A 19974-nucleotide genomic window follows, 5' to 3' on the forward strand; every position below is an offset into this window, starting at 1 on the left:
GTGGACACACAACAACAACCGTATCTTACACAGGTTCAGCCGTGTCAAATAATAGTACCTCCTCCTTCAGCAATTCAGTAATTACCGCAGGTTTCCATCGAAGACAATTGTTCCTTCGCATTTCTCAATAATGGGTATTCTCGTGTCAACTTGGCGCAGTTCACAAGAAACACCAGTCTGTAATGGCAAATAGAAATATCAGGAACCAGCAATTAGATTGACACCTACTAATCTCGTCAAATATCCATTTTCATTCACCTTCAAGAACTCCCGCTGCCAGAGAGGAATTTTCGATTATAAGGCGCCAAGTTAACATTAATTGAAGTGAATTATTGATCTCATTATGGCGACCATTCCGAATGCTGACATTAAAACAATTTACGTCAAAATTATAGCAAGTAGGCTTGGCTGAGAATTTAGAAGTCATGCATGGAGTGAGTGAGTGAGTTTAGTTTTACGCCGCACTCAGCAATATTCCAGCTATATGGCGGCGGTCTGTAAATAATCGAGTCTGGACCAGACAATCCAGTGATCAACAGCATGAGCATCGATCTGCGCAATTGGGAACCGATGACATGTGTCAACCAAGTCAGCGAAACTGACCACCCGATCCCGTTAGTCGCCTCTTACGACAAGATAGTCGCCTTTTTATGGCAAGCACATGGGTTGCTGAAGACCTATTCTACCCCGGATCTTCACGGGTCAGTCATGCATGGAATATTTAGGGTTTGCTACAGTTGTTCTCATGACAACAACAGCTAATGGGGTCTGAAATATACGGCGGTAAACAGAAATGAGAAAAACGCTTTCAATTCCATAAGAAATCTTTGCTAAAAGCAGCCGATTGTACAATTCTGACGTCATCATAAGTATGTGTTTGTTTGATACCGCATTCAGCAGCATTACAAATGTACGACGTGGTCTGTAAACGATCGATTCTGGTCCAGACAATCCAGTGATTGACAATATGAGATACGATGACAGAGTATGTGTTTATGAATCGTTATCAAAAGTGATGATACCGGGTGTTCACGAAAAGATGAGCGTATCCTGCCTCACCGGTTGCACCCGTCATGAACATGTGCAAAGCTTAGTAAACTGTTCGCCTGAAATACGTTCGCGAACGCATGATACAAGTCAAAATAGAGAACTGCATCGGAGGTGTCCAACTCCATCGGAAATCATTTTTAGCCTAGTCCACATTCGTCCACGCTTTTCGATTCCCCACATGTGTACAATTTGTGAAGCCCATTTCTGGTGTCCCCCACCGTGATATTGCTGGAATATTGCTAAAAACGGCGTAAAACTATACTCAGTCAGTCAGTCAGTTTAAGCTTTACTGAGGCCTTGAATGTTGTAACCTTGATCGAACAATTTCTGAGCAAGAGTCATCCAAGAATGTCATCTTCAGGAGAAACATTGACCATTTGAGACATAATTTGTAACATGGGTAATATGATTTAAGCTACGGATTTTGTTCCAAGAAACAAAATTGGATTGTACACAAATACACAATACCGTTAAGAAAGTGGTCAAATGTGACATGTTATAACTGGGATTACACTTTGTTAGTAAAGTACAGATTATTGTATTTATTTGGGGTTGAGTCCCATTCGGGATTCGAACCCACACTCTCAGAGTCAGGTACCTAATCGACCTCCACTTTACAATAGTCAACTTTCCATAATATCGAACAGTATCCCAGAAGTCCCCGCCATTGTCATCTACACTTTCAATGAGCACTATTAAACCAGCTTCAGCCTGGGCTAGTACAAGCAGTCGCACATACACATACACACGCATGCACGTCGTCATATGAGCGAAATATTCTCAAGCACGACGTTAAACTCAATTTCACATCACCTCACTTTCAATGAAAATTTCACGAAGCGTATTATGACTCCAGCTTAAAAGTTGTTTGATGAGGTTTATAACATTCAAGGCTTCAGTAAAGCTTTCAAATGACAATGTGTTAGACGTGGGAGGATATTTCCAAATTTGACTCATCACTGAAACAAAATATTGCATATCCAATGCGCTCCCATGTTTGTTCATATGAACAATTGACTAGCCTGTGCATGTGTTTGTGAAAGGTGCCACCGGGAAAAGAAAAAGGTATGCCTAACGCTTGGTATCATCATTTGAGTGTGATTCGTCAACACATCGGAACCATAAAACGGAATGGTTTTGGCAAACATCGCTAGTGACCATAGATAGGGTTTTGTAATTTTAAGCTTATGAGCATGAATAAATCTGCAAAAGTGATTTTTCACAAAAGTTTAAATTCGGAATAGGACTCACACGGAAAAGAAACCAATAAACATACAAGTACTTCTTTATGGAACTGTGTTTTATCTCAGAACCAACAAGAATGCAATGGTGATTGGAACAATTTTATCTGCCGCTCTTACGGCCTTATCAAAATAACATGGCACTGCATATGTGTCCAGAACATAAAATCAGGAGTCTGTAAAAGTTGGCAAGACTCATAGATCCAGCTGCCGTATAGCTACGGGATCATTAGCTCGTGTAAGACAGTATAAGCTGGGATCATATTGTAATGCGGACTGTCCAAAGAGTCTGTTAACGCCGATTACAACATAAGATGGAACCATATCTGATATACATGAGTTTAGGTTGTCGAACTTGTAGCCTGAATGGCGCCATTCTTTAAGCTGTTGCTTTTCATGAATTGTCATTTCCATAAAACGTTAAACTCATACTCTGTGTCTACCATGAACACAGCTTTTAATTTTGTCGTCTTAACTATGGTTACAGCTATGGTGTATGTGAACCAGAAGCTATTTAATTTTGCCCCATCGGGTTTTAAGAGCATTGGAGGACCTCGATGGCGAGATTACGTATTCCAAAGAAACTTTTTGTCTACTTAATTACAATTGATTATCAGCCATAAATGTGAAAGTTTGTAACACTAGTACCAAAGTACGTGCAAATATAAATTGATTAGGCATCAAAAGCGCGCCCCGGGGGTCTACCTGAAGAGGAAAGGTATGGGGTTCGAACCCAGGACGCGTACTACCAAAGGACTTAAAGTGATGGTACTTCAGGCAATATTCTCGGTGCTCGGCCTTGAGGGGATAAAAACAGGAATGGTCTGTTTGGAATCAACATACTGTGTCTGGATGGCGCATCTGTGTGAAACTGTGGTTTGGTATCTGGCAGGGCTACTGGGCTAGCACCCTTTGAAGTGAAGATTATTTATCAAAATCAGAATATGGCGAGTATTGAACCATATTCATAATGAAAACATTTACATTTACATGCAGTCCAAAATTACATGCTACTCATGTCAGAGGGATGTAGTGAGTTTGGTTTTACGCCGCTTTTAGCAATATTCCAGCAATATCACGGCGGGGGACACCAGAAATGGGCTTAACACAATGTACCCATGTGGGGAATCGAACCCGGGTCTTCGGCGTGACGAGCGAACGCCTTAACCACTAGGCTACCCCACCGCCCCAGAGGGATGTAGAGTACCGGATAAACATAAAAGATTAATGTAATTTCATATTATGTCTATATATTTTGAACCACAGCATTTCTCGTGGATGTTAGTTTTCTTCAGCTTTCGGTTCACAACTTAATCCATCTGTGATTACACAATGCTATTTAGAAAGTGGTCAAATGTAACGTATGTTATATTTGGGATTACACTCTCTTAGTATAGTACAAATTCTAGTACTTTTTGAGTTGAGCCCCATCCGGGATTCGAACTCACACCCTCAGAGTCAGGCACCTAATCGCCAGCACACAAAGTCAGCCGCCTAACCCGCTGTGGAAGTCGCGGTAGCTGAGCGGGGTGTAAGTAAGTGTAATCCCAGATATAACATATGTTAATCCATCTGATTTTAGTCCACGGTACAGACGCCGTTGACCCTCCATACAACGTCCCCACGTGTACCCCGACGTTCCTGCAAGTGAATTTATCCGAAGCTACCAGCGTCAACACCATCATCGTCCCTGCGTTAGGGTGCACCGATGCCGACGACCCGTCCACCCCAGAGGGAACTCTCCTGTACAAGATGTTGTCAGGAAAGGCCGCAAGATTTGACGTTGATGCGAACACTGGCGCCATCAAGCTAAAGAAGAAATTCAACGCAGACTTTCAAAAATACTATTTTGTAAGTTTGTGGTTGATTTTTAAAAACTGTCATATTTTTGTTGTAAATATCCAAAACAGTTGATATATTTTAAATATATCTTATCTATAGATAAATGTCTGTTTAACGTCAGTCACTTCACCTCGCATAACGTGAGTTACCTGATTGCATACTAGCAAAAGGTTGAGGTGAGTTTTGGATTCGAACACGATCTCCGGAATTTGGGAGCCAGCAATGCCACGTGCGTCCCTATTTGCATTAAAGGTGGGTGGATCAGTGGTTTCCGAATTATATTGTCACCACTTGAGTGAAATCCTTAATTACGTGCTGGTTATGCTTTCAAACATTTTATAGATGAAGACAATAAATATATGCCTCTATGGGTGTGTGCGTGTATGCAAACTACACGCACACACACACACGTGATGCGTGTTCACGCGAACCGTTTTCGGAATAAGTTGCATCATTTGGGGTAGCGTAGGGGCTATGACGTTCGCTCGTCACGCCGAAGACCCAGGTTCAATTGCCACATGGGTACAACGTGTGAAGCCCATTATTGGTGTGCCCCTGCCGTGATATTGTCGGAATATTGATAAGAGCGGCGTAAAACCATACTCACTCACTCCCTCACTTGCAGCATTTAACGTCAGCTTGCCTAGCTTTTCGCAACTTTCAGTCAAACAAAACCATTTCAGGTTGAGGTGGAAGTATATGATCAAGGGGTACCTAGCCAGACCGCTATCGTCGGGGTCAGTATCTACCTGTTCTCCGTCAACGACAACGCCCCCAAAATTACGAACCTCCCGGCCAGCATCACCGTGGACGAGATGTCTGCACCTGGCACTCTCATAACGAGTTGTACCTTGTCTGATAAGGACTCGGGGAGTGGTGGCTTGGCAGGAGAGGTACGGATCGAGATCACAGGTAAGTGTTGAATTATTCACTGGGCTCGTGTTAATACCATGGATTATCTCAGCGGCGCTTGGGAAGATCATCCTGAAACCTCTTTCAGTCACTTTACGACCACGACACGGTGCATCTGGCAAATGGGATTTGGCTTAAAGGTTGAGTGTTTTTTTGCTTTTTTTTTCTTTCTAGTTTTTTTTTTTCAATTTTCCAAAGATACCGCAGGTGAAGCCAGGGTGTACTTTCACAGCCCAGTCAGACTATACGATGATTGTCAACCTGTCTACCAGATCCATTCTGTACCTATACAGCCCTGACATTTTGTGCCTCAGATTCGGAGACCGCCTCCGTGGTGTAGTGGTTAGAGCGTCCGCCCGGAGAGCGGAAGGTCGCGGGTTCGATCCCCGACCGCGTCATACCAAAACACGTTAAAATATGGTACTTGTTGGTCCCTGCCTGGCGCTCGGCATTATTGGGTACAACAAGGACTGGTCGGTTCGGAGTCAGTATAATGTGTCTGAGTGGGGTATTCATGGTTCACTGCGGCATGGTATCTCAGTGAGCTAGCACTATAAAACCAGCTTAAGTCTGGGCTAGTATCAAAAGCCGCACATACACATACGCATGCACGTCGTCATATGAGCGAAATATTCTCAAGCACGCAATTTCACCTCACCTCACCTCAGATTCGGAAAAAGACACAAAACAAATAACATCGTTTTGAAAGAGTTAGGTCGCAAGGCATTTAGTAGAATTAAGACCTATATTATAGATTTGTTACCCCATTATTTGGTTTAGACATGTCGTGATGATTGCAAACATATCTTCGTGGCTTCGTGGTTTTGTAATTGGTGATTCCAAAAGAGATTTGAAATCAGTAGAATCTAAACTTCGTGACTATTAAAGTATATATATGCGTATTATAGATCATTCTGGGATACAAAAGGGAGTGAATAATAGAAATAATAAAAATAGAATGTGCCGTTTGAGATTGACATCCAATGATAGAGGGGAAAAACAACTTGTGAAGCGCCTTAGAGTTATACAGAAGTAGTTAAAATAGGGCGCTATATAAATATCGCATATAATAATTATAAATTGTTCTGAATATTCTCAGGTGGTGATCCTTATGGCAAGTTTTGGATAGATCCACAGACGTGTAACATATACATTCACAAATACTTGGAGTACGAGAAAAAAACAACTTCCTTTTGACCTTCAAGGCAACTGACCTTGACCCAGATATCCCGAAGACAGCCACGGCCCAGATGACGGTCTATGTAGCTGATTCCAATAACTTCAAACCGGTAAGGGCGGAATGTGTCTTAATTTTGTGTCATTTTTTAATTATTCCTTTTTATCCTGTTTCTGCCTAATATACCATCTGTCGCAAGCATAACAACTAATCAAACGTTCATATATGATCTATATCCACGTACTTCAGTTCGATCAGCAGAAAATGGGTACCCGGTAGGTAATGTAATTTCAGAACGCGTCACCCTCCGTTTGTGTTTACTCAGTGGTTAGACGGTGGCTTAACGTCAAACCCGTCATCTTGGACGTTGTAATTTTTGGCGATTGGCAATCCCGTCTCGTATACATCTTTAGAAACCGCTCCAGGGCCCCGTTTCACAAAGCTATCGTAGCGCTACGACGTCTATGTTACAGTATAGGAGGTATGGCAGTCGTAGCGCTACGATAGCTTTGTGAAACGGGGCCCTGGACTCCACACTCTTAAAGCTCTTAATGTGACTAACCTGTTCCATTGTCCCAAGAGGATACACTTAAATTTTATCATTTGGTAAAGCCTTATAGTTGTTTGTGGTGAAAGCCTGGCAGTATTCCAATATGTAACGGCGATGTGTAAATAGTCAACTTTGGTCCAGGAAAACCAGTAAATGAGGTTAAAAGGAACGTCCAACGATGTTGGGTTTAGATAACAAGCAATCTATCAAGTGTGCGAAATAGCCACTGGCCCGCTAGCCCGTGGCTAGTAACAATCCAGTCGGGCCAGAAATCTCCACAGTCATGGGGGTCATTTTGTAAATATATCACTCTCTCCGACTTGTTAAGTTATAATACCCTTTTAAATCATACAAGATTATGGCCTGATAAAAATGTTCATCATATTAGCAGCTTATTGATGAAACCTGTGTTTGGGGGAGTGAATTATTCTGTGGGCTAGTAACTTTCAGGCATAGCTTGCCCGACTGGCTAGCAAAATTTGGAAACTATTTCGCACACTGAATCTATCAAGTCACGGTACCTGACCTTCCAATCCAGGACCCCGCGGGGAATTCTTGTAAGGAACATGTGCCACAGGTTACCTAGAGTAATCTTAAACATGTCTTCATTCAGACTTGCACGGATTATCTGAAGCTCGTCTATATCCCGGAGTCTACGACGACAGGGTCGACAATTACAACGCTTACCTGCAGCGACATCGACAGTGGTAGTCTTAATGTACTATCCTACACTGCAGTTGGGGGTACGTTGAAATGATAATGATAATTGTGAACGTTACAAATATACATTATAATGAATTAAAATGATGACATTGGCAACGTATGATATATGTGTATCATTTCATAACTGTTTTCATTCGGTTCGTCTTCTAAAGGTGACACAAGCATTCTTGGTGTCGACGTAACGTCAGGGGAGGTAACTCTCAACAGCCCCGTCGACTACGAATCTGGACAGGTGGAGTATTCACTCATTATTGATGTCAAGGACACCGGACTTATACAGTACACGGCTAGCGTAGAGGTCAAGGTCACCGTCACCGACGTGGATGACCATGATCCAACGTGGACTTCGACGAGCGTGTTCACAACAAGTGGGTAGTCTAGAGTATATCATGGAACAATAAGAATTCCGCAAGGGTATATGTTTCTATATTAGGGGTTGTTACATGTTAAATAAAGGCATGAAAATCGTGAAATCGAAAGAAAATGTAGTAACTGCATTAAAAAGACCCGTGAAATCCGGATGATTGGTCTTCAGTAACCCATGCTTGTCGTAAGAGGCGACTAACGGGATCGGGTGGTCAGGCTCGCTGACTTGGTTGACACATGTCATCGTATCCCAATTGCGTAGATCGATGTTGAACGCTGTTGATCACTGGGTTGTCTGGTCCACACTCCATTATTTACAGACTGCCGCCATATAGCTGGAATATTGCTGAGTGTGGCGTAAAACTAGCTAACCCGGATGTTAACGGGTCTCTAGCATCACGAAACAATATAATATCATTTAAAATTCTATGTTTAAGTATGAGAGTTGATATAATCACACTGCTAAGATCCCTTTGTGCGTGTGGATCCAGCATTTTTATCATTCTTACATAGATTTCTATCGTTCTTATGTACCTATATATTCTATTTCACCACCAGGTATCTTGGAGTCAACCGCCATAGGGACAGTTGTTCTCATTCCACAAGCCGAAGATCCAGACACTAATCTTACGGAACCAAATTTCATCATGTACGGATTCGAATCTCCACCACTTCAACCATGGTTTGCTATAAATTCTAGAACAGGTAAATGGCTTTACATATTACATATTTAAGCCTTCATAAAATTTATTCCATAGTCGGTTCATGAATATTTTTTATTGATTTGTAACAAAGGCTTTGAAAGTAGAAAATACATACTAGGGCATTAAAAGGGCATTGCATAATAAAAGTGGGCGGTGGGATAGCCCAGTGGTTAAAGCGGTCGCTCGTCAAGTCGAAGACCCGGGTTTGATTCCCTACATGGATACAATATGTGAAGACCATTTCTGGTGTCCCCCGCCGCGATATCGCTGGATTATTGCTAAAAGAGGCGACAAACTAAATTACATATGAAAAATTCATTTTGTAATTTTTCATGTTTCTCCAGGTGCCATCGTGGTGACAGCTGCTCTAGACCGCGAGACGTTGCCCGTAGTGGAGTTTGACATCACCGCTTACAGCAGCAACAACGAAGACAAGAATATTACGGCTCACGTAACTATCACGCTCACCGACGTGAACGATGAAGAGCCAAGTTTCACTCTGGTACGTAAAGCTTTACCTGTCGTCAGCACTGTGGGGTCGGGGGTTTAGTTCCATTATCTCTCAGGTGAGGGTCCTTTCTGTTACTGCGTTACATCTGTTGAAATGCACAGTAACTGCACGGCCTTCCTACTGAGGCTTGTTTTATGGCCTGGATGACCCAATGTATAAATCTCGGCCCTAAATCGATATGCCTTGGGTTCAAGTTACCTATTTGTTTGTATATGATATACCTGAGCTTGTGAGTTTCCCTTTGTTACTGCATTAGCCATACTCTACACCTGGGCCCCGTTTCACAAAGATCTCGTAACTTTTCTCGTAGCATTCGTACCTCCTATACTGTAACATAGGAAGTACGAATGCTACGAGAAAAGTTATGAGATATTAGGCCTACGAGAGCTTTGTGAAACGGGGCCCGGGCTCGTAATTCCTGGTGTAACTGGCATACTATTTAAACAACTCACTCACTCACTCACTCACTCACTCACTCATATGTGGTTCTTTTTGAAACGCTCAGATAATACTTTATTCTTTCCTCCTTTAGCCCGTATACGCTGTGACATTACCGGAAAACTCAGCATCTGGGTCGACAGCAGGGACGGTGACTGCAAACGACCCCGACGACGGAGCGGGCGGACAAGTCGAATATTCAATAGATGGTATGTATACGTAAAGCTATCTGCTTCCCTGCCTTGATCCCTGGGTGAGTCGTGATAAGGCACGAGTTGCCTCCCTTAAGCATGCCAGGAATCTATGAGTCTGGGTTCAATTCCATCGTTCTTAACGAGGTAGAGTTTGAAGAACAACGTTGATCCACATTCTTTCACCCGCTGATTCTATTTGTTTTAGACCAGTGAAGGTCCGGGTTAGAATATTGGCCTTCAGTAACCCATGCTTGTCGTAAGAGGCGACTAACGGGGTCGGTCGGTCAGGCTCGCTGACTTGGTTGACACATGTCATTGGTTCCCATTTGCGCAGATCGATGCTCATGCTTTTGATCACTGGATTGTCTGGTCCAGACTCGATTATTTACAGACCGCCGCCATATAGCTGGAATATTGCTGAGTGCGGCGTAAACCTAAACTCACTCACTCACTATTTGTTTTACAAAACTTTTCTTTGTAAATTAGTAGAATAACTCTGAATAACTTTAAATTCTTTTTTCTTTCTCCAGGAACATTTTTCAACATCGACGTGAACTCTGGTGTAGTGACCATCACAGATATCCTTGTCACCGGAACTGACCATGTCGCACGTGTGACTGCAGTGGACAAAGGAGTGCCCAGTCTGACGTCACAATGCATGATTGTGTTGACTGTCACCCCCGTGAACGACTACACACCGACATTTTCGCCACTGCCCACCCAGAACATTCCTGAAGACACACAGCCAGGTTGGTTAATATCTATCTCACCTTCATCAAAAATATTCACTCCAGTCCGTGAGCTGTGGCGTAGAACAAAGCTAACGACACTGTTTAAACATAGGCGTAGCAAGCACCATTCAAATTGTCAATCATACGTGCAGATCACTATTAGCCATCTCCTACAAGAATGGAGTGAGTGAGTGAGTTTAGTTTTACGCCGAACTCAGCAATATTCCAGCTATACGGCGGCGGTCTGTAAATAATCGAGTCTGGACCAGACAACCCAGTGATCAACGGCATGAGCATCGATCTGCACAATTTGGAACCGATGACATGTGTCAACCAAGCCAGCGAGCCTGACCACCCGATCCCGTTAGTCGCCTCTTACGACAAGCATGGGTTACTGAAGGTTCATTCTAACCCGGACCTTCACGGGTCCTACAAGAATGGAAGCTATTCTGAAATGCAGCCGGCGCAAATTGTTTAATACTAAATACCACCGTCTTTCCATCTAATACGAAATACATTCTATAATCTGTATTTACTTTCGGCAGGAACAACGGTGCTGCAGATCACCGCTACCGATGCCGACGTTGGTGTTGATGGTGACGTCGTCTATTCCCTGCAAGACCCATCTGTTCCATTTCTCATAGACAGTGCATCAGGCGAGATAATTACACGACTCAATCTGGATAGAGAAACAAACTCAACTTGGGACGTCGTTGTCATCGCCACAGACAAATCAACAACGTCTCCAAAGTCTTCATCCGTCACGGTTCAGTTTGACATCACAGACGTCAATGACAACGTCGCCATCTGTGATCCCGTTCCAACAATTATCGTGCCCAAACCATACACAACCGGAACGACACTAACAGCGTTGGTATGCGTTGACGATGACGCTGACGTAAACGCCGAGCTGATTTATACCATCGCTGCCGGGGACTCTGGAGTGTTTGGTGTTGATGCAACAGGGAGTCTCAAACTCTCAGCAACACCTACATCATCTTCATATGCTCTCATGATCGCAGTCACCGACAAAGGGGCATCGCCTCTCAGCACCCAAGTCCCAGTCCTGGTGTTCGTGGAGGTTGATCTGTCGTTCACAAACCTCCCCGCGAGCGTCAACAAATTGGAAGACGTTTCCGCTGGAGAACCAGTGATGAAAGTCCAAGCATGTTGCTCTTTCAGTACTTTGGTGTATGAGATCGCATCTGGAAATACTGGTGACAGATTCGGTATCGATCAGTATTCAGGACAGATCTATGTTCTGGCAGACCTTGACCGAGAAGACGTTGCCAATTACAGTATTGGTATCAGAGTTAGAACCTTTGATTCCAGCCAGTCCACAGACAGCTCTCTTGACATTATACTCAACGACGTCAATGACAATGACCCTGTTTTCGGAGCAACATTTACCAAAATACCTGTTGTCGAGTCCATCAATGTAACTACAGGTATTCAGATGATATCTGCAACTGATGCTGATTTTGGTGTTAATGCTGATCTTACATATGTCATAGTATCAGGTAACGTTGACAATACTTTCATCATAAACCCATCTGGGATGCTGATTCTGGACAAGCCTCTAGATGCAGAGACACTCAGTGCTTATACGTTGACCATATCTGCAACCGATGGTGGCATCCTGTCCAGGTCAGGGGAGACAACTGTTTTGGTGGAGGTGACTGATGTCGATGAACATCCCATAGACGTCATCGGCTTGGTTAATGGAGCTGTCAACACCTCCGTTGATGAAAATGCTGTATTAGGGACCCACGTGTATCAAATTGTTGCCCAAGATCTGGATATATCCTCGCAACTTACCTACGTTATTACGAGTGGCAATGATGGAACGTTTCTTATCTATAATGGATTTATAACCCTGCTTAAGCTCCTGGACAGGGAGACAAAGGATCTGTATGTTTTTAGTGTGAACGTGTCAAACCAAATCAATGATACGGTGGCAATGGAATTGACGATTGTGGTCAATGATGTCAACGACAACGACCCAAAGTTTAATCAGACTCTGTACTCGTTTGAATTACATGATGGTGTAACTGTAGGTGCTTCCGTTGGAACTGTTAATGTTTCCGATTTAGATATTGGAACTAATGCCAAGATTGATCTGACCATCATGGGAGGAAATGATGGAGATGTGTTTGAGCTCGATGGAAATACCATTAAAACTAAAGGAACCGTGGACTACACTACACAGAAGCAGTACACACTGGATGTACGGGCATCTGATAACGGCCCTACGATCAGATCGTCAAAGACAGCTGTCATCATCAGTATCCTCCAAAATTTAGTAATTCCAGAATTTGGACCAAATTCATTATCAATAACTTTAGATGAAAACACGGTCGTCAAAACACCCATAACAGACCTTAATGCCACAGTAAGCGGTGCAAATGAAGATGACTTAGTTTATTCAATTCAAAATGGGAACACGAATAACTCTTTCCACATACATGAGTCGACTGGGGAGGTCTATATTGCAGGACAATTAGACTTTGAGGCCACGCAGCAATATAACCTTGTTATTCAGGCTACAAGGAGGGATAACTCTTCATCCACCGATACGATAACCCTGGACATCATCATTACGAATCTGAACGACAACCCGCCAATATTCAGTATGCCGGTGTACGAGATGACGACACCAGAAGGATCTAATGTTGGGACTACTGTGGGACAAGTGGTGGTATCAGATGGTGATGGGGGAACTTTGGGACAGGTCACCATGGCAATGTCACCATCAAGTGGATCTACTGACTTTACGTTTGATCCTGTTTCGGGGTATCTGACTGTTGCGGTGGTTACTGAGTATAGTAGACAGGGTGTGTACTATATGGCTGTGGTAGCCACTGATGGCGGCAGTCCAGCACGGTCTTCCACTGCTGTGGTCGTGGTTAAGGTTGAGGATACCAACAACCACACCCCAGAATTCTCAGATACCGTTTACTCCTTTCCTGTTATTGAAACCATGCCGGTTAATGATGAAGTCTACACAGTCAGGGCTACAGATGCTGATGCTGGACTCAATGCTAAATTAACCTACCAAATAACCTCTGGTAATGATGCTGGGGTTTTCGTGATAGACGCCGAAACTGGAGTCCTGTCAATTGCAACTGCACTGGACAGAGAAACGGATGATAATTATATTCTGAATATAGAAGCTACTGATGGGGAACTCCATCGAATACAGGATCCTGCTCCTTGAACGTCACTGTCGTTGATGCAAACGATAATTCACCGCGGTTTTCAGTTTCATCCATAGACAAAATAGTTAACAGGATCACTGATGTTGGCTCGGTTGTATCTTCAGAAACAGCTACAGACGAAGATGCTGGAACTTACGGTGACATTGTGTACGTAGTGGTATCTGGTAATGAGGAGGGATATTTGTTATTGGATCGAAAGATGGAGTCCTGAAGATGGTGACTTCACCAACAGCAGACCTCTATACATTGACAGTAACTGCCAAGGACGGTGGTATCCCTAGCCGAACTGGACAGATGACTGTCACTGTCCGAGTTACACCAGTGGCTAATTCTGTGATTTCAACGTTTGACTTTGCAATCTTAGAAAACTCCGCCATTGGTTCATCTGTTGGTGAAGTGACTCCTCATGGAAGTCACAGAGCTGGAGCTGTTGTAACGTTCTCCATTGTATCTGGCAACTTTGACTCCTTGTTCGCCATAACGAAGATGCCAAACGGAAATGGGGAGATAACTCTCACAAAGCAACCAGATCGTGAGACATACAGCCAGTTCGTTCTGACAGTGAATGAGCTGGATGACAACAGTTTATCTGAAGACAGAATTGTTAAGATTACAATCCTGGATGAAAATGACAACGACCCCGTTTTTCCTACGTCGACTTTGAACATCAAGGTTGTAGAGAATTCTCCAGCTGGGTTTGTTGTTTCGACCATTACAGCAACAGATCCTGATGACGGAACAAATGGACAGATTACGTACTCCATACCGACGTCATACGTCGCTGGCAACGGGTTGTTTCAGATTGACAATTCCGGCGTTCTTTCTGTAAAGGATCCAGCAGACTTTGAGAGCAATCCTGTTGTAAACTTTGCTATCTCTGCGACCGACGGTGGTGGCAGATCAGGGGAGATTACTCTAGTTATTGATATTGTTGATGTGGCTGAAACCGTCATCGAAGCGGACACGTCAGGGACGTCTGCCTTCATATCCGCGGAGGTCCCCGACACTGCAGCAACGGGGGCCGCCGTGATAACGTTGACGTTGGATGCTTTTGGTCTTAATCCTGTAGAAGTGAACAGCGTCAAATACGTGACGGTCAGCGGCGGAGGAGTGGTCAGCGTCAACGAAGACACTGGTGTTGTCACAGTAAAGGATTCAGGGAAACTATTCAAGGACACTCGACATTTTGAATGGGTCATTTGCCAAGCGGTCAACGTCACCTCCGGACAATCGCTGGCCGTTCTTGGGCTTGTAAGAGTTGACTGTTTTGAAGCAGCGAGGCACATGATTGTAATAACGTTCAGCGACACCAAAGACGTCATTGAACTGAATAGGTAGGTATTTAGGGACTTCTTTGAGTGGCATTTTAGAAGTTGGGAAGTACAATATAGAACAAACTTTATGGATAACAACTTCTTTTTATTCGTGAGTGCGACGTTTCGATACAGATTCTTGTACCGTTGTCAAGCATAATCATTATGCTTGACAACGGTACAAGAATCTGTATCAAAACGTCATCACGAATAAAAAGAAGTTGTTATCCATAAAGTTTGTTCTATATTATTTAGAGACTGACTTTTTCATACTCTTGGAGTAAGAGGCCCAGGGAATTTGTATGGAGACAAGAGATTCTTTTCATCATAAAATATCCAAAACCAAACATCCTTTAATACTAAGCTCGATTTTGCATCAATAAATATTAGGATAATATGATGCTATAAATGAAATATTAGTTTTGATATCTATTAACGTTCCCTTCAAGGTCAACAGTAATGCAGCTTTCGAGACTATTTAAGAGCCATCGCAACAACTAACACACTAATATCCTAAAGCAATTCTAACTGATAGGTTGCTGTACGTGCTTGTAAAGATAATGTAAATCTATTTGTTATATATTTTTTGTTTAATGTTCAGCAAAAGTATTTTGTGGGGGTTTTCAGCTGAGTCTTATCTAACCAATAATACATAAGATACGCAAACTAGGAAAGGGTAGTAATTGATTTTTTTTAAATCTTCAGATATTTGTTATTTTTCATTTTTAAACTGACGCCAATAGAACTTTTTGAAAATCATGCTGAGAATTATTACTTTTAAAACGAAGGAACAGGTGATGTTCAATTAATTCGACATTTTCTTTTAGGCAAGGAGTTCGGTCCCATATCCAGAGTTTCTTCCTATCGACCCAGTACGCTGGCATATGGGAGGTGCGACAGGAAGGGACTTCAGCTAGGCGGCGTCTTCTAGCAGCACAGTGAGTAGGATAGGGTAGTCTAGTGGTTAAAACGTCCGCCTGGGTTCGATTCCCAACATGGATACAATGCAGATTTTTAAGTGTAATGAGAACTGCAAAAAGCGTCGGGAAACATTACTCACTCTTAGCAGTTTGTGGACAGAGTTGACTGTGTCTAATGCGCAAAATGTTACTGTAAAATGTGCTCCCCTTGCTGTACCAGGATCCGCAGTTAGTGGTCCCGATATATGATTTCCCTCATATTTAACTGTGGTATATTTTGTATAAACCTATTTTACCAAAGTTCTAAATGTGTGATAACGTAAATAATTGTCACACGTCTACCGGACATTCTGTACAACCGGCCCGCGCGGAAACTGTTGAAAACGGCTTTAAACTCAACTCACTCACTACCTACAGGTCGTCAGCCCAGGTGTACGTGGTGGCCGACCCCAGTGTGAACTCTCTCAGTGGTGCCCAGAGCCCAAAACAGTTCCTGACTCAGCAGGCCGTCCTACAGGTATGTCATCTCCAACAGTATGGTGTAGTTGATAGACCGTGGAACCTGAGAACGGAAGGTCGGTGTTCGATCCCCGGCCGCGTCATACCAAAAGATGTTAAAAGATTATGCTTGTTGTATCTTCCCTGGAGCTCGGCATGAAGGGGTGTCTGATGTTTTAAGCCGCTTTTAGCAATATTACAGCAAATGCAGGACGAGAGACACTAAAATGAGATTCACATATTGTACCCATGCAAGGAATCGAACACGGGTCTTCGGCGTGACGAGCGAACGCTGTACCCAAGTGGCTACCATACCACCCTCGTCATGAAGGGAATATAACAAGGACTGGGCGGTTTGGAATCCATATGTCTGGCATATTCATGTTACACGGCGGCGTAGTTTCGCTGTGGTTCATGAACACGTGTTATCCCATGAAGATCCGTGCAAAAAATGCAACCTTCAGCAGCCCCATTCTCTTCCCACAGAGGTTACTTGTCATATCTTCCTACGAACATCTGTTCTAATACGGCCCTTTCAAGGTGCGAGTGTTGAGGATTCGTGATTGGTTGCAGTCAGTTTTAGTTGTTTCAAATGTGATGATCAGCAAGGTCTCGGTAATTTCCGTATGTTTTCGGGAAAACTAGAACAGAACTCAGTCATGTAATAGAGGATCAATGGCGTCTCCATCGCCCTCGTTGACAACGGACAAGCTAGCCATTAAATGCCTTGTGTGTCACATAAACACAAGTCGCCGGCAGAGGAGGGATATTTGTGGCCCCACATTTGCTTGATATTAGTCAAGTCAGATCGATGTAACACGTGGTCTGATTGGACAGAAAGAAGGGAGATAATTCGTGTTGAGATTTTTTCTCCGCTAGGGGATTTATTGCCTCTGTGGGAAGAGAATGCAACAGCCCATTCTTGTCGTAAAAGGCGACTAAATGGATCGGGTGATCAGGCTTGCAGACTTATTTGACACGTGTCATTGTATCCCAAGTGCCTAGATCGATGTTTATGATGCCAATCACTGGATTGTCTTGTCCGGACTCGATTATTTACAGACCGCCGCCATATAGCTGGAATTGTTAAGTGCAACAAGCAACAAACAATCAAACAAAACAATAAACACAACGGGGCGATGAGGTGGCCTTGTAGCTAAAGCGTTCGCTCGTCACGCAGAAGACCCGCGTTCGATTCCCAACATGGGTATTATGTGTGAAGCCTATTTCTGGTGCCCGTCGCCGTGATATTGCTTGACTATAGCTAAAGGGGCTGTAAAACAATACTCACTCACTCACTCATGAGTAAGGAAATTGTTTTGTCGCTTTTATAAAAGAATGCTCTCTCACTCCACGCCCAGGTGCTGCAGTCGTCCTCAGATGGAACTCCCGTGGCGGGTCTATCCTCCGGGGCGGCCACTGTTGACCAGGTGATGCCATACGACGCAGGGACGACGTCAGCGGCAGCTGTCTTCACGGCGTCCCCGGTAGGCATCACTGTCATCGCTCTAGCTGCAGCTGTCGGGTTGGTCATCCTCATCCTCATCGTCACCTGTATCATCTGGAGGCTGAAGAAGAAGGCCAGGTAAGACCGTCTCAGTATTATATAGGTAACTGAGTTCACGGTAGACCTATTTTCAGCAATTCCCTAGCAGAGTTGTGTCCTTTTAGCGCACCAGAAAACATAACAAGAACTCATAGCGGGTTCGAATCCCAGATTATGTTTCTGTATTCGTCAGCCCTATACCAATCGTATACCGAAAAATATAGATGCAGAAAATTGATGTCAAATATCTCGCAGAATTATTAGCTGGTTTGCCCACCTCAGCTCCATTTCACACAACGCTACGTGTGTCGTAAGTCTATCTTAAAATATTTGACTTACAAAAATACATGTATTGATTTTTCACAATCCGAATATTAATTGCTGATATGGGGCGGTGGAGTAGCCTAGTGGTTTAAACGTTCGCTCTTCACGTCGAAGATCTGGGTTCGATTCCCCATATGGAGTTTTTCACTTCTTGGCATTTGAACAGAGGAAACTGTTTGAGAGAAGCTCTAGGAAAACGCTTCCAAATGTTGCGGTGGTATTTGTCACCCCAAACCCGACCCCAAACCCAAACCCAACCCCAACCCCAACCTCAACCCCAAACCTCATCCGACAACCCTACACCCGAAAAGAAATACTGAAACCTTAAAGGTCAGACATCTAATCCTATATATTCGCCAGTCTGTTCACTCTTCGGAAGAGCAGAGCTCAGAAACACCCCCCTTTTGATCACTAGAGTGCGGTTTTACAACGTGTGAACCTTAAAATTGTTTGAATCAGTTACCTCGCAGCGTGACGTTACACGTCAATTCAACGTCCACAGGATCGTCTGTGTAGAGACAACAACCCGTCCGTGACAACCCCTCACCAAACAAAAGGATTCAAACCCATCTTCGACACAGGAAAGAGCAACTCTCACGACCTTCCTGGCAATGGAAGCGTATCTGAGACGACAATCCGACGTCTTCTGTGCATCTACGAGCGTGCCAGAACGCCAATCCCGATTGCAGAACATCATGGTCAACTTCTCCAGTAGGACAGACACTACTTCCTGGAGTTATGCAGCAACACCCGTCTTAGAACAATGTCAGTGTGCAAGATTCCATGGTCTTGAAATCCGTCATCAAGTCACCATTGTCACCATGAAATGGAACGACGTCCTGAACCCCACCGTGTTAAATGCCTATTCAGGGCCTGTGGACTGTTATTCGTTACTATAACTTCAGACATTGTTCTTGCAATGTGATACAATTCCGTCAACATCAGCAGAACATTTACTGACATTTACATTTTTTTCCATTAATGTCCATTGGGTTTGAATATATTTCCAAAGCATGAGACTTCAAATTGAGTTTCTTTATATAAAAGTGAATGCCTTAGTGAACTAAATTTGAATTATTCCCAACAAAAATAAAAAGGTATCACTTCCATGGCATTTTGTCTTTCAGTGTACATATACATTTTGGTTTCAAGGAATTAATTATTACAATCGATCCTACTAAATTCATGGTTACATGGGTGGCGCAATCGTCTAAGACGCCGTTGTTTTGCTGTGGAGAGTTGCGTCCCTTGGACCCACCAGAATCCGATAATTGTGAACTGGTGCTCGTTGGCTTCATTGATGTGATAAACTTTGAACACTTGCAACATTTCGGGCTCTCCTCACACACAATAAGTGAGTGAGTGAGTGAGTTTAGTTTTACGCCGCATTCAGCAATATTCCAGCTGCGGCGGTCTGTAAATAATCGAGTCTGGACCGACAATCCAGTGATCAACAGCATGAGCATCGATCTGCGCAATTGGGAACCGATGACATGTGTCAACTAAGTCAGCGAGCCTGACTACCCGATCCCGTTAGTCGCCTCTTACGACAAGCATAGTCGCCTTTTGTGGCAAGCATGGGTTGCTGAAGACCTATTCTACCCCGGATCTTCACGGGTCCACACACATTAAGCTCCCACGACGTGGTATAATTGGATTACTTGTGGAGACGACTTTTAAACTCCACAATTCCAACATTCAGCTGATAAGCCGTGA

At 43.5% G+C, this 19974-nt stretch overlaps 1 protein-coding gene across 1 annotated transcript; it reads left to right on the forward strand.

Moving 5' to 3' along the window:
* Positions 1–343: 343 nt before the first annotated feature.
* On the forward strand, positions 344–18973 carry LOC124255065 (protocadherin Fat 4-like). Its single transcript, XM_046688899.1, has 13 exons — positions 344–398; positions 3874–4142; positions 4817–5045; positions 7648–7863; positions 8910–9067; positions 9609–9723; positions 10239–10457; positions 10985–13553; positions 13939–14991; positions 15798–15908; positions 16308–16407; positions 17750–17973; positions 18775–18973. The coding sequence occupies exons 1-13, from the start codon at positions 344–346 to the stop codon at positions 18971–18973; spliced, it is 5517 nt and encodes a 1838-aa protein (XP_046544855.1).
* The last annotated feature ends 1001 nt before the right edge of the window (positions 18974–19974 follow it).

This window comes from Haliotis rubra, unplaced genomic scaffold (assembly GCF_003918875.1).
Source record: "Haliotis rubra isolate DU_JTF1 unplaced genomic scaffold, ASM391887v1 Scf591, whole genome shotgun sequence".
Classification (NCBI taxonomy): domain Eukaryota; kingdom Metazoa; phylum Mollusca; class Gastropoda; order Lepetellida; family Haliotidae; genus Haliotis; species Haliotis rubra.

Coding starts and splice junctions, on each gene's coding strand:
- LOC124255065 (XM_046688899.1), top strand. CDS start 344: ATGGCGACCATTCCGAATGCTGACATTAAAACAATTTACGTCAAAATT. Junction 9,068..9,608: donor AAGAGCCAAGTTTCACTCTG/GTACGTAAAGCT, acceptor TTCCTCCTTTAG/CCCGTATACGCTGTGACATT. Junction 10,458..10,984: donor TCCTGAAGACACACAGCCAG/GTTGGTTAATAT, acceptor TACTTTCGGCAG/GAACAACGGTGCTGCAGATC.